The sequence below is a fragment of the Caloenas nicobarica genome, chromosome 27 (genome assembly GCF_036013445.1).
Source record: "Caloenas nicobarica isolate bCalNic1 chromosome 27, bCalNic1.hap1, whole genome shotgun sequence".
Classification (NCBI taxonomy): Eukaryota; Metazoa; Chordata; class Aves; order Columbiformes; family Columbidae; genus Caloenas; species Caloenas nicobarica.
The window spans coordinates 1539625-1566408 of NC_088271.1; the positions used below are offsets into that span (position 1 = coordinate 1539625).

The window sequence follows — 26784 nt, forward strand, 5'->3', positions numbered from 1 at the left end:
CCCTTGCACACCCCTGAGGAATAACCTGCCCCGGGGCTGAGGTTGAACCAGTGACCTGGAGGTGAAAGCGCTTGAGCAGCTCCAGCCCAGCTCCAGCGGGGTTTTCACCAGTGCTTACGGCGCAGAGATGGTTTTAGCAACTGTCGCGTCACAGCAGCCCCGGCCCGAAGCTGCGCTGGCCTTTCACACCACAACCTGCTCGCTCAGCGAGGCCCCGGGAGCAGCTGCGAGACCGCGGGGTCGGACCGCGGCTACCGGCGGCGTGTCCGACGGCTCCTGAGCGGGAGCCCGGCCAGTGCCGGGGGGCAGGCGCTGGACCTGGTTCCCTCCACCACACAGCAGCGGTTCTGCTCTCACCGCTTCCCCGGAGCACGGGCAGCAGCTGTGGCAGGTGCATCGAGCACCGCACGGGGCACCCGGTTTGGAGGGGACGGGGCTGAGACCCCCAGGGTTCACCTTTGCCCAGCGCCAGCAGGACAGAGCAGCCGCCGCTCCCCTTCTGGCTTCCACCAGGCTCTCCAAGCTCAGGGACTGAGGCACCGAGACTCCCCCCGACACGGATTCCTTCCCCGGGGAAGGAGATTTTCCCACTGCAACTGGCCTGGGAGATACAGAGGGGAAGATGTTATCAGGGCAGAGCAGTCTCTGAAGCCAGAGGACAGCTCTACTTATTGAGAGCCAATTCCATTACGGCGATCTCAGCCCCAGGGCAACACAGGCCAGGTTTTCCGGGGGGGCAAGTGTCACAGAAGCAGCTTATCCTCTGCACCCAGCAGAAAAATGAATTATGCACATGCAGAGCAGACCTGGGGCAGCCGCAGGGACCCGCGCCATTCCCCTGCATTACCAAACCACTCGCTCCTGCTCCGGCAAGAGCCAATAGCCCTCGGTGGCATCAGTCCAGACCTCCTGGCTTTTCATCTCGTGAGCTCCCAGGTCCCTTGCACCAACCGCCCGCTCTCACCTTGCTGCCCGGTTTGTTCTGGCTTTGCCTGGGCATCCTCCTCGCCCCAGCTCCAGCGTGGACACACGGCTTCGAAGGATGCCCGAGAGAGGAGCCACGTCCCAGAGCAGGACACAGGCAGCGAGATGATCCTTGTCCTGCCAGCAGCTGTGGAGACAAGAGCAGGAGAGAAACCAGAAGGCGAGGTGTCAATGTTGACCCCCCCGGGAAGGGCAGGTCAGGCAGGGGCTGCTCTGGGACACATCACCTGGAGCGGGGGGGCAGCTCTTCCAGACACCTCCCACATGGGGAAACCGAGGCAGAGTCCAAGGTAGGCCAGCAATACTACCTGTTCTTCCCCACCAATTCCCCTTATCTGGGGGGCAGGAGAGGGAGGGAAGGATTTTAAAGTCCCCCCAAAGGTGGCAAGAAAGGAGGCAGAAAGTCACAGTTTTAACCAACCTTCTTATTTCTTTATTTGAAAGGCACAGCTTGTACGTCCTTGATACAGCATTTTCAGTTCCTCTTATTATAGGTCAAGTGATTAAACACAAAAAGCAAAACAGGATCTTTCTAAAGGACTATATACAAACACCAGATTATTATTTAATTTTATTCTTTTTTGTTCCATTTTTGTTGTGGTTTTTTTTTTTTTTTTTTTTTTTTAGAAGACACGCTAGCGCACGGAGATAAGAACAGAGAAAGCTGCTGTATCCTCTACATGGGGGCGGAGGTGCGGGGAGGGGGGTCCAGGACAGGCTCTCGGACCCCTGCCCCTCCGCCCAGCCGCCCCAGCGCCCCGAGCCGGGTGCGATGCCGAAGGGGAGCGGGTGGCGGGGGCTCCCCCCCCAGCCCGAGGAGCTGCCCCGGCAGCCGCGGGACCGGGTGCGAACAGATACATGCAGAACAGCAAGGTGCCGGCCTGGTATTAGTGCAGGAGGGGTGCGCGGGGGGCGGACAGAACAGGGCCAGGGCGATGCGATGAGCTCGAGAGCGCTTGGGGAGGGAGGAGGTGGTTTCAGGGCAGGGATCCCAGCAGGGAGTTGTGCAGAAACCGTTCGGATCAAGGGGCATCTTTAAATAGCAAATGGGGAGCAGCGGGAGCCACGCAGCACCGAGGAGCCGGGACGGCCAGGGCCAGCGGCCCCAGAACAGCCCAGACTGGGCTGGGGCTCAGCTCTGCGACGCAGCGGGGACGGGGGAGCCAGGCTGGGCACAGGGGAGCACGATCGGCCACACGGTTACTGCCACGGCACTCGCGTTGCTGCGGAGCAGCCCGTCTGCGGGGACGGCGCCGGGGCAGGGGACAAGCCTGCCGAGCCGCCGCCAAACGCGAGCCCCCGCAATTCTGCCGCACAGCAACTAGAGAGAGATACTGCATCTTGCGTTAACCCCCCCACCACCCACAGCCCCCTCCCCCCGGCCCCCCCGTTCACTCTAATCTGATTTCTCCCCGTCATCGTCCTGGTGGGCGTCCCCGTCGTGGCCGTTCTTGTCCTCCTTGGAGAGGTGAGCCTGGGAGCCCAAGGCCGAGAGCGAGAGCAGCCCGGTGCCGGTGCTGACGGCGGGGAGGGACGGGGGCTGCAGCCCCACGGGGAGCGGAGTCAGAGGCAGAGCGAGGGCTTGGAGCTGCGACAGCTGGTGAGCTTGAAGCTGCTGCTGTAGGGAACGATGGACAGACAGAAGACAGGAGAGGGATATTGTCATTTCGAGTGGACTTGGGCGCCAAACCAAGGGCTCGGGCTGCCCAGACTGTGCCAGCAGCCAGGCTTAAACCAGGGACCTCAGAGTCCTGGAGAGCGAAGGCTCAGGGGAAAAGAAAAAAACCAAACCAACCACCACCACAACCCGAAAACCACGTTCTAGAATCCTTGGGCTGTGACAGCCTCAAGAGAAGACCCAACAGCGTGTCCCCAGCAAGACACAGCCCCTGGCCCACAGGACATCTGGCCCCATACCCGGGCACGTTCTGAGGATGCAGTTAAAGCCCTCCCGACCCTGACCAAGAACAGATGGTGTTTTCATGTCAAGGAGCTGCTGCAGCTCCTCCTCAAAACCAAAGCTGCTCTCTTTGCACCCTGCTGGGACGGCGCAGGAATCTGTGCTCCCCGGCAAACTCACGTCCACGTCGTAACAACGACTTTTGTGCAATGCCTACACAAAACCAGCAGGACCAGCCCAGCCCTCCCAGCTCATCCCGGGCGGGCTGCAGCACCGCACATCCCCAGGTCATGACTCCCCTGCCCAGCTCCGTCTCCAAGGCCAAAGGCACCGATTCCCACCCCTCCAAACCCAACCTAAACGTGCATCACGTACACGGATGATGGAGTTCAGTTCTGGCGCCGTAACCTGCTTGGCTCGTTCAATGGCTCCCAGGACTTGCTGTTGATGCTGGTGTGGGGAGAACAGAGAGATTCGGGGTCATTTCTGGTGCCAGAGGGGAGGAGAACAGGGACCCCTCCTCAGGACACATCCTGGGTACCAACTGCAGCAGCTGGAAGATGCTGCTGTGGAAGAACCCAGCACAGCTGCTCCAGACACCGGCAAGAAAAACAGCTGTATCACTTACTTTAAAAAATAAAGGACAATTGTACCAGCTCCTCTGAGAGCACAAGGGCTCTGAGCACCATGCCTGCCCAGTGCCCTCCAGAGAATGGATTTTCCTCTGTACCTTGGCAGCAGGACAGGGTTGGGGAGGGGAGAGGGGCTGCATTAAGATGCAAAAGGTTTCATCGTGGCTTAGTTATTAGGCAGCTCCGATCCGATCAGCAAGCCACTTTGTCCTCCTTGAGAGCAGGTGGATGGGAAGAACACAGCCCGTCCCTCAGCCCCATAACTAACACAGACCCAGAAACAGCCTGCACCCCACAGCTGGAAAAAAAACCCACCAAAACAGTGGCCACGGGAGCAGCCGCGGCGTTTGGGCTGTGCGGGGAGATGGGCAGATACCAGATACAGCACCGGAGGCGCTTCATGTTCCTCCTGCCTCAGGCAGCAACTTCAGTGCCCTCCCAATTAATTTCTCAGGGGAGTGGGAGGAGCCCATCAGCTGCATTAATTAATGAGGCAGAGGAACCAGATCTCGAGGAGGAGCCATATGGGGGCATTTTTTTAAACACCACCCTCCTCCAATTAGCTGCCTGAAGCTCCCAAAGTGCAGAAGTGGCCGATGACTCAGGAATCACAGGTGGGAGAGAACAGAGCCCATCTTTGTCCCCGGCCAAGGAAGGGGACGGATGCCCCCCCAGGCCACAGCCGGGGGACTCACCTCTTGTGAAAGGTAGGGCAGAACCTGCGCACAAATCCCATTTAGCCTCTTGACGATTTCAGCCTAGGAGGTGAGAAGAATGGAGAGGAAAAGCATCAGGTGGCTCCGGACTGACCTCCCTCAGCACTGGCTGCTCTTCCCCTCCCCGAGTCCCTCAACAGCCCTAAGAAAACACATTCCCCCCCAAAAGATGCCATGGGGCGGGGGTAGGGGTGTCACCTCACCCCCCCACCCCGCATAGTTAAATGAATCAATGCTGCTGACTGCAAAAAGCTTTTAATATTCTCCTCCCTCTCTGGGTCTCCAATATTCATTTAACAAACCGAGAGCAACCAGAGAGGAACCATGTTACAGACCCAGGTAGGGATGTGTGGAATTCCATTTGATGAGGTTTTCCCCAGGGAAGCCAGGCTTGTGGGCTCACCAACGAGGGCGATGGGATCAGAGGCACCAAGCGCCTTTGTGGGGAGCAGAATTTTGCTAAGAGGCTTTATAAGTGAGCCACAACACGCAGATGAGTCTGTGACTGGAAGCTGAAGCCAGATAGAGTCAGGCTCAGAGGAGGTTCGTGTTGTTAACAGCACAGGTAATTAGCCACTGGGGATAATTAACAGCTTAACCACCAGTGAGGGTAATGAACAAACCTATCCAGGCTGCAGCAGAGTTTCTATCACAAGGAGTCTTTCTTAGAAGGTCTGTCATCACATTACCTAATCACAGCCCAAGAGAAGCGCTCTCTGGTCTGCAGCAAGAGCCCGGCGGGAGCCAAAGGCGTTTCCCATGTCGGGGTGACCACAACAAACCTTCCCAGGCACAGGGAAGGCAGCGGGGCCAGGAACCCACCCGGGGCCTGGGGAGGGACCCAGGGTCATCTCCTGCCCTCCACACCGGCTACCCCGGAGCCGCAGCTCCGCTCCCGCCCGCGCTGCCGCGTCTGCTGCTGGAACCCGCGGTCGGGCCCTGGGGAGCAGCAGAACGTGCCCACAGCCCGGGGTGGGACCCTCGGTCCGGCACCGCGACCCTGGGAGGCGGCGGGTCCCTGCATTTCAAAGGCGGCTCTGACGTTTTACAGGCTCGTGGCATTTCTAGTTCCTGGAACGCCACCGAAGTGACAGGGGGCAAAGCACAGCAGACGAAACACCGTCCCCAGGAATTAGAGAACTTGGAAACACCTTCCCCTACCTGTTTGTGCATTTCAATATTCAGCCCGTAGGACATCTCGTAATACTGTACAGAGGGGGAGAAGAGAACAAAAGAAACTGTAAGTCGAGTCTCCACCGGGTAAAGAGGCTTCGTACCGCAGCGCTGGGAACTACTGCGTCCCTAGCGAGGTCTCCTACAGAGGCTGGGCAAGGATGGAAGAGGAGACGCCAGCCCTGGGAAACAAAGACAGCGGGACGCAAACACGACACGGACCCTCACGCTGTGAGACGGAGACCCGGGAACCCACCGACGGGGCCCATGCAGCACCTCATACACCTTCCAGCCGTCTGCATCGAGGTGAGAGCGAGCGATGCTGCTTCAAACCTGGAAAAAGGCTCAGCGCTTCACAGATTTCCATATCCACAGCCAAAAGAGAGAGCCTGACTACGAGCTTTGCCTGGCCGGCATCCTAAAGCCTGCGTGGCTGCTTCAGCAGCAAATGGAGGAGGTCACAACTGGGCTTCATCTAGCAAGGAACACATCCAGCTGCGCGCAGCTCCAGCTGTTTGGGAAGGAGCTGTGTGCAACAAAAAACCACACGCAAAAAACCCACCCAGAAAACCCCTGCTCAGCAGCAACAGGCAGCTGCAGAGTAATCTATTGGCAGAAGCGGCTAAATCCTGACCCCTGGAAGGAGCTGTTTTAAGGCTGATGTTTGATAGTTTAGAAATCTCCTCCCTCAGCTTGCAGGCTGCAATCGCGATTCTTCCAAAAGGAAAGAAAAATCCACATCTGCGCTCATTTAATTCAAGGAGAAGATCACTGGCGTTTTGGTACCGACGCCACAAGCCTGAGAAGCACCCAGCTTGGTATCGCCATGATCTCAGTCTGCGCCAGCACCGCTGCCGGCTCTCGAGGCTTCTTTGCATTCTGGAGACTGAGCAGGAAGCAGCAGCCCGACCCCCAAGCTGCTAATTGTGACTTATTCAAAAATCGGAGCAGCTGTAGCAGCTTTGCACATCCACAGAAACCCTCCTCTTCGCTTGCCGGGAATTGCTGTGGTGGGGAGCGACAGCAGCTCTGTGCGATGCCGGCTCAGCCATCAGACGAGGCAGGAGCTGCTGCGCCTGCAAAGCCTCGAGTGCTGCGCAACGAGCAACAGCCCTGCCCCTCTGAATCAATTCTGGTGACTGTCAGCATTAAAGGAAAAACATCTATCTCAGCCACACCTGGAGACGACTGTCCATAGAGGCGGCCAGGCCCAGGAAACAATCATTGACCGCAGAGAGCGGGGCAGACCCCCCGCTAACACACAAGGAAACCCGCGACCTCCTTGCCCCAGCACCAAGCACCCCTGTTCCCCACAGCCTTGAAATCTGGACACAGGGGCAGCACAGGAGGATGGAGGGGCCAGCTCCCTTATTTCTGGTTTTAAAGCCCTAGCTCTCCTCTGAGGAGCTGCTGTATTGATTTCTCCATCTTATCTCTTCCTTCTAGGGCAGGTGCAGCAGCTGGCAAGCAGGCACCAGCTCATCTTTATGGACAGTATCACAACCTTCTGTTAGCTCCTTGATAGAGAAGGAACAGAGCACGGCTTTGCCCGGCATCCCTCCTCCCTGCTAAAGAGCTTGTCCTCGTGCGGGAAGACAGAGGCATTACCTGGCAGGCAAACTGTCACCATGCCTGCAAGAACAACATGAAAAAGCCCTGCTTTCAGAAAAGCCGGTGTCAGCCTTGCCGAGAGACCCGCTGCTCCAAGGCACGAAGGCAAAACCCAGCACGGGCAGCTGCTCCACGCTGGGGCCCCCACCCGCACCGCCGCGCGCCGCCGGGGCCGGTCCTTACCATGACATAGTGACGCTGCATCTCCGACTTCTCGCTGGCTAGTTTGTCACATTCCAACTTCAAGCTGAAAAGCCAGAAAACAGTAAAAAAAAAAAAAACAACACAAAACAGGAGGTGAGAGAGTTGATGGCCTCCTGCACGGCCCCATCCCGGCCACACCGGCTCCTCAGGCGTCACGGTCCCCGCTCCACGTGCTGGCACAGAGGTGACCTCAGAGTCTGCTCCCCCCTTCCCAGCTGCAGCCCCACCAACACACGACCATCCAGCAGCTGGACGCTGAATCGCGGGGCAAAGCCCTGTGGTGGGGAGCAGAGAGCCGGGCAGCGGCAGAGGCGGCTGCCCAAGGAGGGGTTTGCGGTTCCCCGGCTGATGGCGGACGGGCCTGTCCGCAGCACACAAGGGATGCTGCAGTGCAACTTCAAAACCAAAGCCAGAGCCGTTTCTGGAGGGTGGGGGGAGAGGCTCAAGTGCAGCACATCCCTCCAGAAGAAAGGCTATTTTTCCTCTCCCCTAGGTTCTTCACACCCTTCAGCGAAAGCGACACTGCTCCCAGGGTTTTACAAGACTCCAACTCGCCAGCTGAGCAACTGCAGCCAGCGTGTGCTGCGGTTTTCTGTTTCAAACAGTGAACAGCTTCACCTACGCAAAACGTGCTTCTTCCCCAGCAGATTGAGTCCAAGGGGGTGGAGTGGGGTGGGGGGGACGCCCTCCCTTCCAGCGGCCCCTTTCCGGGGCTCCCCAGAGACACGGGGATGTCCAGGAACGGCCTTTGCCCAACAGTTTTCCTGCCTGCTCCTGCCAGGACGACACCACCTCAAGCGTGACCCGGCCTCGCAGCCTGCTGGGCCACGGCGGAGGCATCACCCGGGTGACTTCACCCAAGAGCTTCACGTTTATTTCTGACGCGCGCGCACACGCGCAGCAACAGACCATCACGAGCCGGCTTTCGGGTCAGCAGAAGTATTTCCACGCGCGCCCGCTGAAAAGCAGAAGCTTTTGGATCTAAGCGCTCCCTGCAGCATTAGCCGTCCAAGAATGGCAGCCAGCGAGAGGAACCGAGGAGCACTCCCAGCAGGACGCAGGAGGCCTGGCAAGGTCCTGCGCGGTCCTGGCCGAGCAGCGCTCGGAGCACAGACCTTGGCTGGGGAGGGAAGATGCACGTTCTCCTCGCTGGGCTCCGAGTGGACGTGACTAATCCCCTGCCTTAGGTCCTCCTCCAGCCAAAGGTGACCCAAGCTACGCAACCAGGTCCCCTCCTTGGCATTCCCGTTCGGTCCGCACAGCAAAGCAATGGACAGAAGGGTCAGAGCGACTCTCGTCTCCCAGCGGAGGCTGCGGGCGGACCCGGCCGGGCCCGTGGTGCGCGGGGACACGTACCTGTGGTACTGGGCCTGCAGCAGCTGGAACTCGTCCTTGATGCGGTCGCAGGAGTCGGAGGTCGTGAACTTCAGCTGCTGCGGCAGGTGAGAGGAGCCCTTGAACGAGAGGAGACAGCGCTGGGTGCCGGGCGGGAGCTGCCCCGAGCCCGCCCCGGCCCCGCCGCCCCGGCCGGGGCCGCCTCGCTGGGCACCGGGGCTGCACCCGGCACGGGCGCGCCGGGCCCGGCGGCACCCCGGGCACCGTGATCTCAGAGCCGGGACGCGGCCAAGGTCACTCGTGGGCCCTTCCCCCGGCCCCGCCGCCCCTCGGCAGCGGCTCCGCCGGCGCGGGGCCCGGCCGGGGCTGGGCGGCGGGGAGACCCCCCCGGGCCCTCGCTGCCGGCGGCGGGAGGCGCTCGGCGAGCTCGGCCCCGCCGGGGCCGCCGCAGAGAGGCCGGGCAGCCCCCGCGCCGGCCCGCGGTCCCCGGTGCTCGGCCCCGCCCCGCCGTACCGAGTGCCGGCTTTGTGGAAACATCATGTCAGGCTGCGGCTCGGCCCCCGCACGGAGCGGCCCTGCTGCTGCTGCTGCCGCTGCCGCTGCTGCTGCTGCTGCTGCTGCTGCCGCCGCCGCCGCCGCCGCCCCGCCGCGGCTCCCCGCGCCGCCGCCGCCTTTGTCCGCGCCGGGCCCGGCCGCCCCGGCCCCGCGGCCGCCCCGCCCCGGCCGCGCCGCTCGCCCCGCGCCGCTCCCGCCGCCCCGCCGCCGGAGCCTATTGTCTAATGGCGGCTGCGGCTCCGGCTCCGTCCTGCGGCTGCTCGGCACCACCTGCCGCCGCCGCCTCCCCGGGCCGGGCGGGCCCACGGCCGCCCCCGCCCCCGCCGGTCCCCGCCCCCGGCGGCCGCGGACACCGGCGCGGGCTGCGGGGGGCCCGGCCGGGCCGGGGGCACAGCGGGGGGCAGTAGGCCGGGGGCCTCGGGGTCATTTCCGCTGGCCGGGGTGGCTCCGGGGCTGGAGCCCGGCACGGGCTTGCCGGGCAGAGCGCGGTGCCCGCAGCCCTCGGTCGGTCACGGGGCAGCGCCGGGTCCCGCTGCACGAACGGGCTTCTCGCCTTTCGCAGCTCGCTTGCTTGGAAGGGCCTTGACCTACCCGGTCAAGGTAATTCGTGTGGCTCCTGCCATCGCATCCTTATTACGTGGTGTTAGATGGAAGGGGAAGCTTTGCTGTTAACGAAGCCACCGCTCCGGTTTCTCGCAGGTTCTTAAACCTGCTGTGACACCGCAGGACCTGAACCACGCTGGCAATGCAGGGAGCACCACTGGATTTTCATTTTCACGTCCTTCCCCAAGTGCAAGTTTACACAGGGAGTTGTTTTGTTTTATTTCAATGCTGCCTTCGCTGAGCAGGAGGAAAGGCAAAGGTGAGGGAATTCACCTGCAGCCGGCCCCGAGCAAATCTCCCGTCTCCAGACAATGGAAAATTCTGCTCTGGATGCAAACTTTGGCCCTAAACCTGGTGCCTGAGGAGCAGAGCCTGCAGTTTCTGTCCTGGGGGATCAATTGCACCCCTGCGGAGAGCAGAGAGGTGGGGAATTTAGCCACAGACTTTGTTGCTGGAAGGACTTTGTTGCCATGGGGCCTCTTGCATGTCACGCACGCAGATGTGCCCGGGCTGAGGCGGGCTCAGGTCCTTGGAAGCCAGCCTGAGAATAACAGGCAGGAATACGCTGCTGTGTGTCAGCGCATAGGGAGCTTTTGTAAGGTTCAGATGCTGCTCTGTGTCTATCTTTAAAAATCAGTACATTTTCTGATTAAAAATAAAACCCTACTTGTTATGACTCCAGCAATGCAGGCTGGGCTGTTGTGGTATTTATTATAAAGAGAACAATATATAATAGCAGCTGAGTTATTGTGACACCTCCTGCATATTGTGCAGTAGCTTTTTTTTTTACTTTGACATCTCCATATTAGTGAAAACTGTGGCAGCTTCATGCCAAGGATTATTAATACTGCAGGCAGGCTTTATGTCCCTGCAGAATCAGGGTTGGAAAACAGGGTAGACAGACTCCTCCAGCTGATCAGCGTCCTGGTCCCTTTGTCGCACGCTGGGAAGCTGAGCCGCCCTCGCTTGGGCTCTGCGCAAGGGCAGCGAGATGCAGTTTGTAACTGGTGTGTGCAGGAGACGAGACCAGCCCAGGTCACCGCTGTACCCTTGCCAAGCTGCAGCCCGCCCCACTGGTGAGCTCTGCCGTTACTGGGAGGCGCTGGAGCAAGGCTGGAGCACGTCGGGTGTTCCCTGCCAGGTTGTCACCTGGCTGCCACACTGGGGGAGAGGGGGACAATGGGATGCTGGAGGGTTTGGCCCTCAGCCCTGCGCTGCCTTCCCCTCTCTTTGCAACAACTCACCGTCCCTCCCTTCCCAGTGGGAAATGAAATGTTCCTTTATTGGCTTTTATGTTGGCTACAAAATGTTCCATTTTATCTTTTTTTTTTATTTTTTTTTTTTTTTACTCTCCTTACTTTCTTCCAGGAAACACACTAATTTATGGTATGATCTTGGCAAATCCCAATCCATGGGAATGCAAACTCGCTTGTGCCTAGTAAATGACTCTTTAATGTGCCTGTCTCCAGCCGGGCAACGTATCTGTGTCTGAACAAGGGGGAATTACAGCCTTTCCCGAGCAGTGGGCCTGCCCGTGTCTGCAGGGCTGAATGTGGCAGCGAAACAGCCCATGGAGGAGCGAAAGGAGGGGATTCCCACGTCTGTGTCCGGGCGCATCCTCGCTCGCCGGGTCAGCTCAGCCCCCTCCCACGGCGCCAGGTTTGGGCGCAGCCCCCGGCGTCCCCTCCAGCCCTCGCCATGGCCGCGCTCCCCAGCCCGCGGCCCCAGCGCCGCTTCCCCACGGCCGCGCTGGCGGGAGGCCAGACCGATAAACCAGCGCCGGCTGCTCCCATCTTGTTTCCTTCCAAAACCGCTTCCTCCAGCACCGGCCTCTCCCCACAGTGGCAGGGACAGTGGCTGCACTGGGGACACAGCGGCCAGGTTGTCACCGCGCACGGGACCAGGACAGGGCGCTGCTGTGCTCTTTTGTTTGGTTTTATTATTAAATACATCCTAGAAGGAGGCACAGAGGGAGATGAGGACAGAGACCACCCTCTCCAGCCTGGCCCAGAACCTTAACCAAAAAAAAAAACCAAACCACCAAACCAAACCAACAAAACACAACAAAAAGTTAAAAACAAACAAACAAAAAAACCCTAACACCACCAGACCCACCCGCCTCCCCTATCTCCCCAGCTCCCTCAGTCCAGATTTAGAAACAAACCAACAAATAAAGAACAAAACAAGGAGAAATTCCCCGGGAAATTCGCTGCGCGCAGCAGCGGCCGCCTCCCCGCGTGACGCCTGGCGCGGGCCCAGGGCCACCCCCGGCCCTCGCCGCTCGCCCCGGGCTCGGCCGCCGCGGCCACGGGCTGCACGTTCTTTGGGAAGTCAGCAGGAGGGCAGGGAGAGTCCGCCCGTCCGTCCTGCGGGGACGTCTGCCTGTCCACGCGGCGTGGGCCCCCCCGCAGTTGGCACCTCTCTTGGTCTCAGTAAATGACCTCGTAAACTGTGGCTTTCTTGTCCCCCGAGCCGGTCACAATGAACTGGTCATCCGTGGAGACGTCGCAGCTGAGGACGGAGGAGGTTTCCTTGGACTGGAGAGAGGAGAGGAGGGCACAGGGTGAACACGAGCAGCAGCCCCAGACAAGGTCCCTCTCCCACCCCGTGGCCTCGGGGCACCGAGTTGTGCCTGGGGCGGCTGCAGGGACGAGTTTGTGGACGGGGCTGATTATTGCCAAGATACATTTACAGCTGGGTTGTACTGGGCAGTCTCCGCTCTGCACAACCGCAGCCAGAGGAACGTCTCCCCGATGCTGAGGGCTGCGCACCTGGAAGATGCTGGCTCCGTAGGGCGTCCGCCAGGCGTTCAGCAGGTTGTCCTTCCCCGTGCTCACAAACCACTTCCCTGGGGCGGGAGAAAATGGGTCAGCATTTGGAACTCCAAAAGGACCCATCTGGGGCCGCACGTGGCCCAAGCAGAAAACACGGAGCTCGCCTACCGCAGGAGGCGAATTTGAGGGAGAGGACGCAGCTCTCGTGGAGGTGCAGCTGGTACTTGTCGGGTTTGGTGACGTGCAGGATCTCCACGTTGCTGCTCTCCATGCCCACGGCCAGCCACTCTCCCGTGGGGCAGTACCCCAGGGAGAAGATCTGGGGGGACAGAGGAGCTCGGGCAGCGCCAGCCCGTCCCAGCCCCGCGGAGCTCCCGTCAGCCCAGCCCTACCTGGGAGCTGAAGTCGTGCTGCTGCAGCTGCCGCCCCTCGCGCAGGTCCCAGCACCGCACTGTGTTGTCCAGCCCCCCCGTCCACAGCTTGGTGCCATCATTGGAGATGTCGATGCAGCTGGCACCATCCGTGTGGCCTTGGAACTGCCTGGGGAAGTGGGGACGGAGAGGGGAGGGCACGGCCGTCAGGGCTGCAGCACCCGCAGCGAGGAGTGTGAAACCCGGCTGCGAGGACAGGGACGGTGCCATGGCCTGGGCTAGACTGTGGGGACCGAGTGGTCCCTGGCCCCAGGAGCTCGGAGCAGCCCTGCCCGCGCTGCCCTCGCCCGGGCTCACCTGACCAGGGTCTGGTTCTGCAGGTCCCACACCACGATGTTGCCGTCGCTGCAGCAGGAGAAGCAGACTTTGGCGTCGGGGCTGATGGCCAGGGCGTAGCAGGCGGGGGCGGAGGAGGTGAGCTCGGCCTTGATGCGGGGCGTGGGGGCCGCCAGGTCCCAGATGGACAGGGTGCTGGCCTCCCCCCCCACGATCAGGCTCCGGCCGTCGGGCAGCAGCTTGCAGGAGCGGATGTAATTGTCGCGGTTCTGGGGTGCAGGAAGGAGGACCCCATTAAGCCCTTCAACAGCCCCATGGCTCCGAGCACTAAAACACCATTTTTCCCTGCTCCCGAATTTCTGATGCGGCTTGAAATTATCATGACTCAGTCATTTCCTTGCTTATGCATCTGTATCTTCAAGGTCAGCACCATCCAGGAATATTTGTCAGGCTGCCCAGGCCTCAAGGCCAGCAAGTCGAAGAGAGGACTTGGGTTTGAGCTGTTCAAAGCAGGCACAGGGACTCCGATTCCGGCAGCCCGTTTAAAATAAACCTCAAAGAACACAGGTTAAAAATACTTTCAGGTGATGGCTGTGCTTCCAGCTTGGCTCTGGTGAGTTGCTGAGGTCTGACAGACCATTTCATTTATTTTTAAAAGAAATAGGAGTTCTCCCTCTAGCCAGACTCACACGAGCAAAAGCAGAAACAAGGACAGAGCTGAATCAGTGATGCTTCAGCCCACGTGATTGCAGCCCGTACAAAGTATCTGGCCAGGGGGCTGACAATAGCAAAGGTTCGTTTTAAGGCAGATGCTGTCAGAAAAAGCAATGCCAAGAGGGGGGTGCTGTACAGGCCCCCAACAGCTTGGGACACTCAGAACAGATGGGTGGCGCAGAGTAGCACGCTGGCAATGTGGAACCACCGTCCCGCCCCAGCAGCCCCATCCCCGCCCCACTTAGAGACGCAGCGAGACTCTGCTCGGTGCACAGACACCCCCAGCACCCCTGAGGTCCCTGATGGGGACCCCAGACCCCATCACCACAACACAGTGCAGGGAAAAGAGCCCGTCCTCACCAGGCAGTCCAGCTGAGCCACGGCGGTCTTGGTGCCCGGCTGCGCCACGTCCCACACCTTCACGCAGCCCTTGCCGCCGGTGTAGACGTGCTGCGTGGAGTTGCTGATGGTGACGGCGCAGACCACCTCGCCGTGGGTCAGGGTGTGCAGCTGCCGAGCGTGCCGGGGGATGCCGGAGCCGATGAGGGCATCGGGGGGGAAAGGCACCGGCTGCATCTGCCCGTCGGCGCTGACGTGGAAGGAGTAGGCGCTGGAAGGGGACAGAGCAGCGAGAACATCTGAGGATCCTGGGGGAAGAGCAGCCCAGCGTGCCCGACCCCAGCAGCACGGTTTGGAGCCGGGAGCAGAGCGGTGCCCGGTGAAGCCTGGCTGGGCACGGCCGGGCTGCTGCTGCCTCCACCAAGGCTGTGTCCCCCCCACCGCAGGACATGTCGTCCCTGCCGCAGGCAGCCCCACTTACGGTTTCCCCGACGTCCCCACGGGCACGCTGGCCGCCAGCCCCGGGACACGCATGTGGGGGTGCGGGTCGTAGCCCACCTGTGGGGAACAGTGGGTGAGGGATGCTCGCGCCCCACGGCCCCACGGCCCTGTGGCAAGAGGTTCACGCACCAGGGGGGAGCGCCCGTAGCTGCCGGCTCCCACGGCGGCCGCAGCCCCGTTGAGCTGCGGGGACATGAGGTGGAGGCTGCCGTAGGCACCGGTCCCGGCCATGTCCCCATTAACCGCGGGGTGGGCCATGCTGAAGGCGGCTGAGTAGGGGCTCTGCATTCCCAGCGGGTTCCTCAGGCCCAGGGCTGCCAGGGGAGAGGCGGCATGAAGGGACAGGGCTGGGGCTGTCCCCACCGGGGCTGCGGGACCAGCGCTCAGGCCAAGCTCACCCAGGGAGTCCACGGAGGCCTTGGCAGCGGTGGGGCGAAACTGGGCAGCACTGGAGCCTGGGGCCACAGTGTCACCCTGGGAGGTGGGGGTGCTGGACTTCAGGCTGGGCGTCCCTGCCTTCTCCACCTGCCAGGAACAGAGCAGGGAGACCTGACAGCCACGCTCCCGCCCTGCAGGGGTGTCTCCTCGGGTCACCCCCAGCAAGCTGACCCCTGCTCCTCGCCCCCCACAGCAGCCCAGCCCAGCACACGTACCGTGGGCGCATCCTTGCTGCGAGACGGGGACGTGCTGCTGGAGGAGCCCATGGAGGTCGGGCTGAGCGGGACGGGCTCCTTCCTCCCCAGCGGCACCTTCTCCGCCGCGTTCTCCCGGGACGAGTAGGAGTGCACGCTGTGCGGGGAGGACGGGTCCTGGGGGGGAATGGGATCAGCTGCAGCAGTGCAGGCAGGAGCACAGGGACATGCTGGCCACAGCGAGCTGTGACATCCCCCCGTCCCTTCCCAGCCCCTCGGCGCACTGACCTCATCCACCACCAAGTTGTCTTCGCTTTTGTCCGCGTCGCTGCCCTGAAACGCAGAGGACAGTTGGAGCCACAGGGGCTGCGGCTGCCCCGCTCCCACCTGGGGTGCTGGAGGTGTGCGGAGGACAAGAGGGGACAGGGATGTCCCAGCTCAGGACTCACGTAGTCCGTAACAAAGTCCTTCTCCTCCACCTTCCTCTTCTTGCTGCTGCTCAGGTACTCGGAGATGCTTCGTGCCCGCTCCCCGTTGGGCAGCGCCAGGGAGCTCTGGGGACGCAGAGTCAGGGGCTCCTGGGACAGGCAGCACCAACACGGGGCTGCACCGGCTCCGTGGCACAAGGGGCCCCGTGCAGCCCCCGGTGCAGCCCCCCGCCCCACCAGCTCAGGCTTCAGCTCCCACCAAGGCGCAAGGCGGGGGACAGGACGGTTTTGCCCACGTGCTGTGAGGAAGGGGTCCCCATGGGGAGTGCACCCACCCACTGCCCCCCGCGGAGCTGCGCCAGCAGCGAGGCCTCGGCTGGGGAGCAGGACCCGTCCCCGCGGCTGCCTGCGCCCCAGGACCCGGCCGGAGCCCGCGCAGCCGCAGCGAAACGGTGCAAGAGAAGGAAAAGGCACTTACGGGGCCGGGGTCCCGCTCTGTCGCCGTGGCAACCCATTGGCGCAGCAGGAGGAGGAGGAAGAGGGAAGGAAGGACACTGTGCCACCACCCAGAGCCCCCGGGAAAGCCGCCCGCACCTCCCGCGGTGCCGGAGTGCTCGCGGCAGGGCCAGGCCAGCAGCAGGGTGACCCCCCCAGCCTGTCCCACTGCCCTCCCAGCAATGCTGCCCAGTGGGGGATGCTCCCCACCCAAACCCCTTGCAGGCACCGAGCCCCCCATTCCACCAGCCCGATCGGGAACCTCCAGGCATGGGACAAGCTGCCCCCCACCCAGCCCTGGCCCCCACCCCAGGGAGAAGCCCATGGGGAACAGAGGCAGCCCCGGGGCCCAGCACCACCCGTTCCTGGGTTTGCCAGCTGCCAGGACGGTCACAACAAACTCCCCCAACTGCCGCCCCCGCACTCACCCCTGGGCTCGGTGTCGTGGGCTCCTCGGTCATCTTTGGCAAGGAGCTGGGCCTGGACCCCCAGTGCCCCCGAGAGCGCCAGCAGCCCCGGGGCGCTGCCGATGCCGGCGAGGCTGGAGGGCTGCATCCCGGAGGGGTGGGGGGTCAGCGGGATGGGGGGAGCGTGGTGCGAGAGGTGCTGGGTCTGCAGCTGGTGCTGGAGAGCAGCAGGAGAGAGCAGAGGCGAAGGGCTGTGTCAGGAGGCTGCTGGGCAGGGGGAAGCGGCTGCTCCTGCCCACCAGCAGCCCTGGGCCAGCCAGGGACTGAGCTGGGTGAGGAGGGGCAGGACACGACCCCAGGGTGCCCCCGGCCGAGCTGCGGGGGCCACCGCGTCCCTCCACCACGTCCCTCCCGCCTCCCCCCACCCTGCGACAGGAGCTACTGGGATGGATGGGGGGCGCTCCCCATACCCACTCCACTGTACCACTGCACCCCGAGCGAACGTGGGGCTGTGGGGACAGTGGCAGGCAGAGGGCTGACGTACCCCGATCGCCGCGTTCAGGTCGGTCATAGTCACCTGCTTCGCACGCTCCACGGCCTGGACCACCTGCTGCTGGTGCTGCGGGAGAGAGGAGGGTCAGCACCGGGCAGGGACCCCCCAGCGCCCGCAGGGCTGAGGCAGGGCCGCCTCTGCAGCGGATGGGGCAAAGCCGTCCCCCCAGCCCGGCCCGGGGCAGGGATGCTCCCCGCGCCCCGAGGGGCTCACCCACCTCCTGAGACAGGAACGGGATGAGCTGGGCGCAGATCACGTTCAGCCGCTTCGCGATCTCCGTCTGGCAGCAGAGAGGCAGCACGCTCAGGGCAAGCGGCAGAGCTGCCCCCCCACCCGCCACGGGTGCTCCCCAGGCAGCCCCCTCCCCACCAGCACCCCAGCGGCCCCAGCTTGGCCCCAAGAGCTGCTGCTCAGCACCAAGGACCAGAAACGGGGGCGGAAAAAAATCAGGAAAGCTGCTTCCTAACACCACCTCCTCCAAAAACATGAGCCCAGCATCCTGCACCACGACCCAGGAGGGCTCCCACCTCCTCCCTGCCAGGGATGTGGAGTCCCACGCAGCCCCCAGCCCCGCGGGCCAGGCCCCCGCAGGCTCCCTCCGCCCTCGGCGCAGCCTCCTGCGGCACCACAACCGCTAATTGCCGCTCTCTGGCCGCAGGAAGCCCTGGAGAGGTGCTCTCCTCGCAGCTGCTGCTTTGCTGCAACACTTGAGTGCCACAGGCAATCAGGAGCAGCGCGGGAGGGAGCGCAGCGGCGTGCCGTGCTCCCATCGCACCCACCACGCTGCGTGACCCGGGCTGGGGGTGAGCACCCCCCCGGCCCCACAGGCACAGCCCTGGGGTTGAACCCGGACCCTCTTGTCAGCCCCAGGGGGACAGCAGGGGCTGAAGGGCCCCAACAGCCGGGGATGGAGCCAAGCCCCCGATCTCCCCACAGCGACCTTGGGACACGGCCCCAGGGACACCCCACGCTGCCCTCCGGAACAGCCACCAAACCATTTTTGCCAGACCCACCGAGAGCAGAAACAATCTGGCACCCGCCCTCGCTTCCCCTTCCGAGGGAGGAGGAAAAAAAAAAAAAAAGAGAAAGAAAAGAAAGAAAGCGGGGGGAGCAAGGAGATTTGGCAGTCAGCGGTTCTGGGAAGGATTTAGCTGTCTCCCGGGGCCGGCAGTGATGGATTCTCTTCCCTAATGCACTGATGGGCAGCAGCTCCTTGGGGAGAGCTGCCTCCAATTCACTCGCACTCGTTAATGTGCAATTTACTGGCACTTTAACGCTCTCAGCATGAAAAATGATCATGCTGTTTCAGCCCCCCCAGCCACCAGCACCGTCACCTCCCCTCTGGCTCGCGGTAAGCAAGTCCAAGGCCAGGCTGATTTGGGGAGGTGGTTTTATAAAAAGCCACAGGCCCCTTCCACACCAAAAAAAAAAAAAACCCAGACCAACAATAAAAAAATTAGCGTCTCCTGCTTGTTCCTGTCTTGAGCTTCCCCTGCCGAGCTGTGACTGCCTGGAAAGCTGCATCGCCACAGCCACCCCCCAGGCTTCCAAACCAACCCCAGGCAAAACCGCCCTGTGCCATGGCCCTTGCCGGTGCCACGGGCGCCCGGGGATGCTGGCACAGGGCAGCACCGCCCCGCGGCGCTGCCGAGACCCATGCCCACGAGCAAGCGCCACATTTGGGAGGAGGAGAGACGGCGACCTGATCTCCCTGCGGCGGCGATAACCCGCGGCTCCCGCGCAGGCGGTTCCCATTTTTCACACAATGGCCGCTGGCTGTCAGAGCAGACTTACGGGCCCTTGTTAAAAGTGCAGACAGCTCGCTGGCGGGCGGCCAGTGGCACCTGGAACCAGCAGAAAACACGAGCCTGCGAGGGCTGGGGAGAACCGGCAGCCAGAGGAGAGGAGCGGGCAGCCCTACGGGGAGGGGGGACCCTCGGCATCGCCCGGCTTTGCGTGGCTGGGACGGCGCGGGGCACGGCACGCCGTGGGACATGTCCAGAGCGGCAGAAACCCCCAGCCGGCAGGCGCGGAGCTGGTGACCGTGTCTGCCAGGCAGCCCAGGGCCGGGGCCAGCGCCCGCGCAACAGTTGGCGGAGGCGGCGGGCGCGGGAAGGAAGGGGCCGCGGCTGCAGCACGCCTCGGCAGGCTCCTCCGCAGCCTCTTTAAAAATAGATGAGAAGAAACCTTCTGTCTCAGAGCAGCTGGTGACCTGGAGCGCGGCGCGGCGGGAGGAAGGGAAGGATGGGGAGGCAGCGAGGGGGGATGTGCAGCCCCAAGGCCCCGGGGAGCCCACCCGATGCTCCCCTGCTCCCCACCTCGGGATGCTCCTCATCCCCCTGGCGAGCTGGCCCCAGGGCCAGCTGGCACTGGACAGTTGCAAAGGCAACGAGCCAGAGCTCGTCACCCTGCTGTGACACCGCACAACTCCTCGCTTCGCGGGACCCCATCTCCTCCATGACGGTCCCCAAGCGGCCGCACGCAACCGCAATGAACAGTCGTGCAAACACAAGCGCTCCACCGCTGCTCTCTCCCCGCTGCAACAAGCTTATCACAACCCAGCTGAGAACACGCTCCCGAAACCCAGCGAGCAAATGGCAGCTCACAGCAGAGTGCACATGTGTGTGTGCAGAGAGCTGAGACGGGCCAAGGCCGTGACACAGAGCGGGGCAAAGCTCCCAAAATACAGAGAGAGGAGCACAACCCACAAACACAGCCTTCCTTGGGCTACAGCAGGGGGATGCGTCCCATGCATTCCATGGGAAGGGACGACCCCAAAGGGGCAGGGACGGGGAGCTGGGACACACTGGCACTTACCTGTTTGTGCATCTCGATGTTCAGGCCATAAGACATCTCGTAGTACTGCAAAGGAGAGGAGGCAGCATCAGCACAGCTGGGGAGCTCAGGGGGACTCACAGCCAGAAATTCCTCTCCGGCGCTGGTGTGCGGGGTCACCCTGCTCACAAACGCCCACACTGTAGCCAGGCCAGGAGAAAAAATAATGGTCCCCAGCTCCTTGTCCCGGAGCAGAGGTGTCTCTGGCGCACGGCCGCAGAACGGACCCAGTCACCGTCCGTGGGAAAGGAGACGACCCGCGTGGGAGAGGCTCCGCCACCGCGCGTGGTGACAGCCAGGCTTGCTCAAACACCACAGCTCGTTTTGGGGGAAAACCAGACCATAACAGCCACAGGAAGCAGATCTCAGGGCCTGGCCACACAGCCCAACACACAGGGAAGCCAAAGCATCCCAGGGCTGTGCATCCTTTGATGGTTCAGAGGAGACATCGCCCACCGCCCTCCTCCTTTCAGGTGCAGCTCACTAACCATGACATAATGACGCTGGATTTCTGTTTTTTCTGTTGCCAGCTTTTCACATTCTAACTTCAAGCTGTAAAAATAAAGAGAAGAGGAGAGAGAGGGAGGGAGGGAGGGAGGGAGAGACCCCCTGCCCACCTCCCAGACAAAGTCTCCCAGGCCGGACAGAGCACAAGCGCACCCAGCACACCACATGCTCCAGCCTCCTGCTCTCAGATTCAACCCCATTTCCCAGCACAAGCCAAGAAAACCACCTGAAAGAGGGTGGGAAGGGGCTGATAAAGAGGAGACAGACAGCAAAGGGATCCAGGCATCGGGGAGCAATCTGCACAGTTTTAGCCCCCTCCCCAGCATCTGCTTCCCAAATGGAGTGAGCTGCAAAGCCGAGCTGCGTTTCAAACCTTGCTCTGCCCAGCACCGTGCGGGGAAGGGGAGGTGGTCCTGGCCAGCAGCACGGGGGATCAGAGGGACTCCAGGACCGCTAAGTGATGACTCCAGCTCAGCCCAGAAGCCGGGCCCTGGAAGTCAGCACCCTCGTCCCAGGGCTTTGGGCAAAAGGAAGCCGAGTTTCCCCCTCCGGCTGTGTCATTTCAAGCTCCCATGGTGGTGCTCGGCACAGCCGTGCTCCAGACGGACCAGTGCCCGCAGCAGCACGGGACGGCGCCTCCCACCAGCCCGCACGGACACCGGGGGAGCCCAGCTCTCACCAGCGCCCGTTGGGTGCCCAGGGCCTTGCTGGCACACCAGCTCTCGCAGCGCCTCACCTGTGGTATTGGTTCTGCAGGAACTGGAACTCCTCCTTGATGCGGTCCAGCGTCTCTGGGTAGGTCAGCTTGAGGGACTGGGGGGTGCTGGGGATGGCGCTGGCCGCGACAGCAGCTCCCGAGGCAGCCGAGGGGGCCTGGAGATGGGCCTAGGTGGAGGAGGGGACCCCGGGGTCACTGCCCATGGCCAGCAGGCTCCCGAGTGCCCCGGGGGTTTCCCGCGCCTGGGAGATCAGCACATGGAGGAGGAGGAGGCAGAGTTACTGCAGAGGAACCTGGTTACAGCCAGGCACCAAGGGCAAGCGTTCTCCAGCTTTTCAGCATCGGTTCAGCCACTGAGCCAGAACGGGAGGATGAACAACCAGCGGCACAGAGCACACAACCCTCGGGCCCTCCCGCCCAGCCCCGGCACGGGCTCCGTCCTCACCCACGTGCCACACGGCAGAGCTTCCCACCCGCTTGTCACCGCTCCCACGGTCATGCCCTGACCACAATCCAGCTTCCAGCGCGTCGGAAAACCCAAATCCCCGCAGCGCTGGGGCTCTGCAGCTGTTTGCGAAGAGCCACAACGCTCCCGCGTGTGTTACGCGCGCTCGGCACAACTTCTCAGGCCAAGGCCGACCCGTCCCGCAGGGCGAGGCAGGTGCAGAGCTTGGTTTGGGGCGCAGGCCCTGCCGTGACCGGGCCGGCGCGGCTGCCACCGCACCGCGTGCCTGCCCACGGCCCCGAGGGGACGAGGCCAAACCGCGGGCTCACCGGGGGCCGGTTCTGCGGGAACATCTTTAGCACCAAACGGGCCCAGGATGCCTCTTGCTGCTCCAGGTCCCGATGCAGGCTCAGGACGGGGCCTGGGGACGCTCCCCAGCTCCGGATCAGGTCCTGGGAGAGAGACATGGAGTCGCCGCCCGGCACTGCCCGCTCACCGGCCGAGCCCCGGGACACCGGCTCCCCCCGCACCGCGCACCCCGGCTGAGCCGCCCGCATCCCCGCGGGGACCGGGGGACCCCGGGGCTCCTTCCGGGCCCTGCGGGGCCCGCCCGCCGCAGGCGCCCCCGCCCGCTGCCCGCCCCAGCGCGGGCTCCGCCGCCCCCGGCCCGCGCCCCCCCGCGCCGCGCAGACAATGGCCCCGCCGCCGCCGCCCGCAGCAGGTACGGCCGCGGGGAGGGACCGGCCTCGCCGCCGCCCCAGCCTCGAGCGGGCCCGGCCCCCGCCCGGCGGGAGTCCCGGAGCAGACCCAGCCCGGCGCGGCGGCGACCGAACCGGCCCGGTGCGGGACGGGACTCACCGCGCTGCTGGCCCCGGCCCCGGGCGCGCACCCCTGCGGCGGGGCGTGCCGGGCCGAGCTGCGCCGGGCCGGGCCGGGCCAAACGCCCCGCAGCACCGGGCAGCACCGGGCAGCACCGGGCCGGCGCCCCCTCCCGCCCGCCCCGCCGGGCCCGGCGCCCCCGCCCGCCGCTCTGCGGAGCGCGATCAATGAACGAGCGCCAGCGCCGGCTCCACGTGGGGCCTGGCCCGGGCGGCCAATCGCCTCGGCCGCCAGCCAATGGGAACCCGCGGGAGCGGCCCCCACCCACGTGGGGCGCGCGGAGCTGCCTTCCCATTGGCCAGGCGGGCCGGCCGCCGCGGAAGGTGTCAATCTGGGGAGGCTGAGCAGCCAAATAAGGGGCGGCTCGGGGTGGGGGGGGGAGCGGCGATTAACCCGTGAGGTGCCGGGCGGGGGCACCGGGGAGCCCCGGGAGGGCGGGCACGGCGGGGGCAGCTCCCGGGCCGCCCCCCAGCGGCAGCCCCGGGCTCCAGCCCCGGCCCCGGCCCCGCCGCTCCCCGCAGAACGGAGCGGTTGGGTTGGCACCGAGCGGCCTGCGCCTCCCGCCCTGCCCGCACCCCTTCCCGCTCACCCCGCGCTCTGCTGGTCCGGGCTTTCTTTTAGTAAACACTAAACACAAAAAGTCGTTGTCCCCCGTTGCACTTTCCCCCCTTCTCCCCCACCCTTTTTTTTTTTTTTTTTTTTTTCCTTAATCAAGAAAAGAAACGAAACCCGAAATCCTCCCCTGGGGCTGCGGGTCTCGGTTCACCGAGAATTCCCTGCGTCATGTGATGGCGGGAGCATCCTCCTCCTCCTCCTCCTCCCCAGGCCCAGCCTCTCCCACGGCCCCGAGAGCCCCCGGCCCGCTCCCCGGCAGGGACCCCCACACATTCCCCCCCAGCACAGGGGTCTGGCATCCAGCTGGCCCAGATGTGGGGCTGCCAGCACCCCGGCCCCCCGGCAGCGCCCGCAGCCCCGCGGGACGCTGCTCCACGGCAGAGCTGCTTTCCCTGGGAAAACTCAGGCGTGGGCGGATGTTTGAGCTGGGGAAAGGGACCCCCACGTCGCCAGCCCCAGCGCCCCCCCCCAGTCCTGCCCACCCTCCTCCCCAGAGGCCCCCATGTTTCCAGCCAGCGCGCTGGGGTCCATACAACCCTCTGGGTTTCTCTCCAGGGTTTTCTGGTGTTTTTCTCCTTTCAGGGAGATCGTTTGTTGCTCGATGTTTTCTGCTGCCTGCGGGTCAATCCGGGCTTACACAGAGCAGGAAATAAAACATTTGAAGAGCAGCAGCTGCGAGGGGTCACCCTCTCCTCCTGTTTAACCTTAATCCATGGGCAGGCCCAGCCCCTTTCGTCCCCACCGCAGCTCGTCCTCTTGGTCCCGTCACCGTCACCGTTCGGGAGGCAGCGACGCCATCGGCCCGTGGGACCGGCCCGTCCTCACAGCCCAGCGCAGGGACAGGCCTTGCGGGGTGATCAAAGTGACTCCGCTGAGCAGAAAGCGAAGCAAAGCCCAACACTTCCCCAGCCCCTTTTCCTTTGCCCAGATGGTGTTTGTTCAGAGAGACACCAGCGCTGGCCATCCAGAAGGGAAACTCCCTCCTGCAGAGTTAAAATTTGCTGTTAAATGCACCCCTTAAATTACCTGAGCCTTCCCGCACCCGAAGGCGACTGCATTTAAGGGCTCACATCTGCAGATCGCCTAGAGTGGGGACAGCACAAGGCTCTGCGTTTAAAACAGGAAGGGAAAAATCCAACAGAAAGCAAATTATCCCGAAATGCATACACAGAGACACAGCCGCACACATAAACACACACACGCACAAGTCAGGAAACAAATGGGGTGATGGGGAGGAAAAGCAACAACTGAAATGTTCAAGTTAGATCTGATTTTCATGTTTGGTTTATTTTCCAGGCTTTTTGCATCTTTAGGACACTCTGTTGATCCCAGACCCGCTCTGGCTGAGATGGGGCTGGGAGGTGGATTGGAATTTGCCTTCGCCTCTGTTCCCTGTCACCGTCGCACCGGAGCGTGTGGCCGCTCACGCCGGCTTCTAACACAGTGCTGGTGGGGGATGAGAGCCCGTCCTGGGGGACAACCCACCTCCAGGCCCTGGTAGGAAAGAACAATAATAATAATAACCTCAACAAAACCACTAAACAGAGCATAACTGCGCTAAGGCCGCCCTGCGTGTGCCCGGAGGGCTCAGGAGTCCCGGAGCAATGGGCTACGCGGCTGGGGAGGGAGAGTGGCAGGAGAGCGGTCTCCCAGCCCTTATTATATTTTAAAATGTAATAACAGCACGATGTCTATTTTTGTAGATGGAACAGATCATTTCTGGAAGAGGGCCATAAATCTCAAAGGGAGGGGAAATAATTTGGCCAAGGTCATGTCGAGCCGGCAAGAGTGTAAAAGGGAAAAAAATACTAAAATAATGACAAAAAAAGCAGTTGAGAGCCGGACTAAGACACCATCTTCACCCCAAGCCCCCTCCCCAGCCTGGGAACCCTGTCCCCTCTGTCCTGACTCTTCCAAGCGTCACCCCACGGGGCTGAGCGGGGCGTGGGGGGCTGGTGAAGGAGCAGGGAACAGAGACCCCAACACGCAGCTCCTGGCAGGACCCTGGTGCCCTCGCTCTCAGGTGGGTCTTGCAGCCCCCGCTTGTCGCTCTCCCCGGCCGCGACAGCCCCCACGCTGTGCTCGGGGACCCCTCGCCGTTGCGGCAGCTCACCCACCACCGTGCGGGTCAGGCCTTCCTGAGCGAGGGCCAGGACGGGTGGGAAAGGCCGGACATCCCGCGGCCGGGCTGGTGCTTCCAGACCGCGCGTCCCTGGCAGAGCCGCATCTCCATGCAGCTCCTGGCAAGCGGCAGAAAACAAACTGCTGCTCGTACCCTCTGGCTGCTGCTCCAGGCTCGGCTGCCAGCTCCTCCGTGCCAGAGCAGCTCTGGTGGGGCTCGGGGTTACGTGGCTCCCAGTGGCACCCGCTGGCCGAGGGGCATCCCCAGCCCCTGTGCCAAGCACCAGCGACCCGCCTGCCCCAGCAGGACGGGCCACCAGCTTGGGACAGGCTCCGACCCGGCTGCTCTAATGAGAAAGGCATCATTTACCAGCCTCCCATGGGAGGGCTTTCCCATCCTCGTTTCTTCCTCCTTTTGCTACTTAATTTCTTCTCTATCCCCTTCCTTCTTTAGTGAGATCAAAGGAGTCTTTGTGGCACCGGGCACGTTTCATAGGAATCGTCGATTAGAGGCTGCGGGGCAGTGATGGGAGGAGAGGAGGAGAGCAGGAGGAGGAAGAGGAGGAGGAGGCTGGAGGGAGCCCCGCGGTCCCCGGCCGGGGCTGCGGAAGGGCTGGGGCTGCCGGGGCGGCCCCGCGGTCCCGCCCCGCTCCGGCGGCTCCGCCGGGCTCTTGCTGCCCTCTGCCGCCGGCCCGGCGCTGGGCACGGCCCCGGTGCTCCCCCGGTGCTCCCCCCGGCGCGGCGGCGGGACGGGGCGGCCGCTGCCCGGGGTGCGGTGGGACGGTGCCCGCTGCTCCCCAGGGGAACGCCCGGGCTGGTGGCAGCGGCGGGGGCTGCTCCGGGAGCCCGGCCCCGCATCAGCCCCTCGCCGGGGTCTCTACAGCCGCCAGGGCCGTGCTGGGCAGCACCGCCACCCCTGGGACCGCAGCGGGACACGGCTGGCTCCCCCGTGCTGCTGCCTGGCACACGGAGCTGCGAACGTCCCCCGGGAAGGTGCGACCTGCGCCAGCCGCCGGCATCGGTCCCCTCCTGGCGTGTCCCCGGGCGGGGGCACCGCACGTCCCCCGGCCGCAGGCTCATCTGGCGGCAGCCTCCCTCTGTGGCTGCCGGCCAGGGAAGGGGATGTTTAGGGGATGAGTAACATCCTTCCTGGCAAGGCCTCTGCCGGCTCCTGGAAGCGCGCTGCGGGCACTGGGAAGCTCAGCCCCTTCGCCTGCCTCTTGCCCCAGTCAGCTGAAGAAAGATGTCAAGAGCAGGAAGGATCCTGGGGATGGGGCCAGGGCGAACGAACCGAGCCCGTGGAGTCGGCAGGATAAGCCCCAGGTGCCAGGGAGAGGGGAGGGAGGACGCTGCGTGGCAAAGCAGGAGGCAGCCAGGAGGCACAGGCTGGGGGAGGCAACG

The 26784-nt window shown here is 63.3% G+C and overlaps 2 protein-coding genes across 3 annotated transcripts; both read right to left on the reverse strand.

Moving 5' to 3' along the window:
* Nucleotides 1–1394: 1394 nt before the first annotated feature.
* TLE5 (TLE family member 5, transcriptional modulator) lies at nucleotides 1395–9411 on the reverse strand. Of its 2 annotated transcripts, none has more exons than XM_065652300.1 (7): nucleotides 9069–9411; nucleotides 8577–8674; nucleotides 7200–7263; nucleotides 5394–5438; nucleotides 4212–4274; nucleotides 3260–3334; nucleotides 1395–2599 (listed from the first exon to the last, which is right to left on the reverse strand). In XM_065652300.1, exons 1-7 carry the CDS (start codon nucleotides 9093–9095, stop codon nucleotides 2381–2383), a joined length of 591 nt encoding a protein of 196 aa, XP_065508372.1. In that variant the 5' UTR covers nucleotides 9096–9411; the 3' UTR covers nucleotides 1395–2380. The 2 variants fall into 2 exon arrangements, with proteins under 2 accessions (XP_065508372.1, XP_065508371.1); XM_065652299.1 differs by having other exon boundaries at nucleotides 1395–2602; nucleotides 9069–9407.
* A 2240-nt stretch (nucleotides 9412–11651) lies between these two features.
* Nucleotides 11652–22942, reverse strand: LOC135998934 (transducin-like enhancer protein 1). The gene is given in 21 exon segments (XM_065652255.1): nucleotides 11652–12250; nucleotides 12485–12561; nucleotides 12656–12806; nucleotides 12880–13027; nucleotides 13216–13463; nucleotides 14269–14518; nucleotides 14729–14805; nucleotides 14878–15273; nucleotides 15402–15557; nucleotides 15669–15713; nucleotides 15830–15934; nucleotides 16287–16303; nucleotides 16732–16927; nucleotides 17255–17329; nucleotides 17481–17543; nucleotides 20081–20125; nucleotides 20587–20650; nucleotides 21342–21490; nucleotides 22098–22220; nucleotides 22627–22764; nucleotides 22766–22942. Coding segments are annotated over 21 exon segments (2808 nt in total). The 3' UTR covers nucleotides 11652–12142.
* Nucleotides 22943–26784: the final 3842 nt, after the last annotated feature.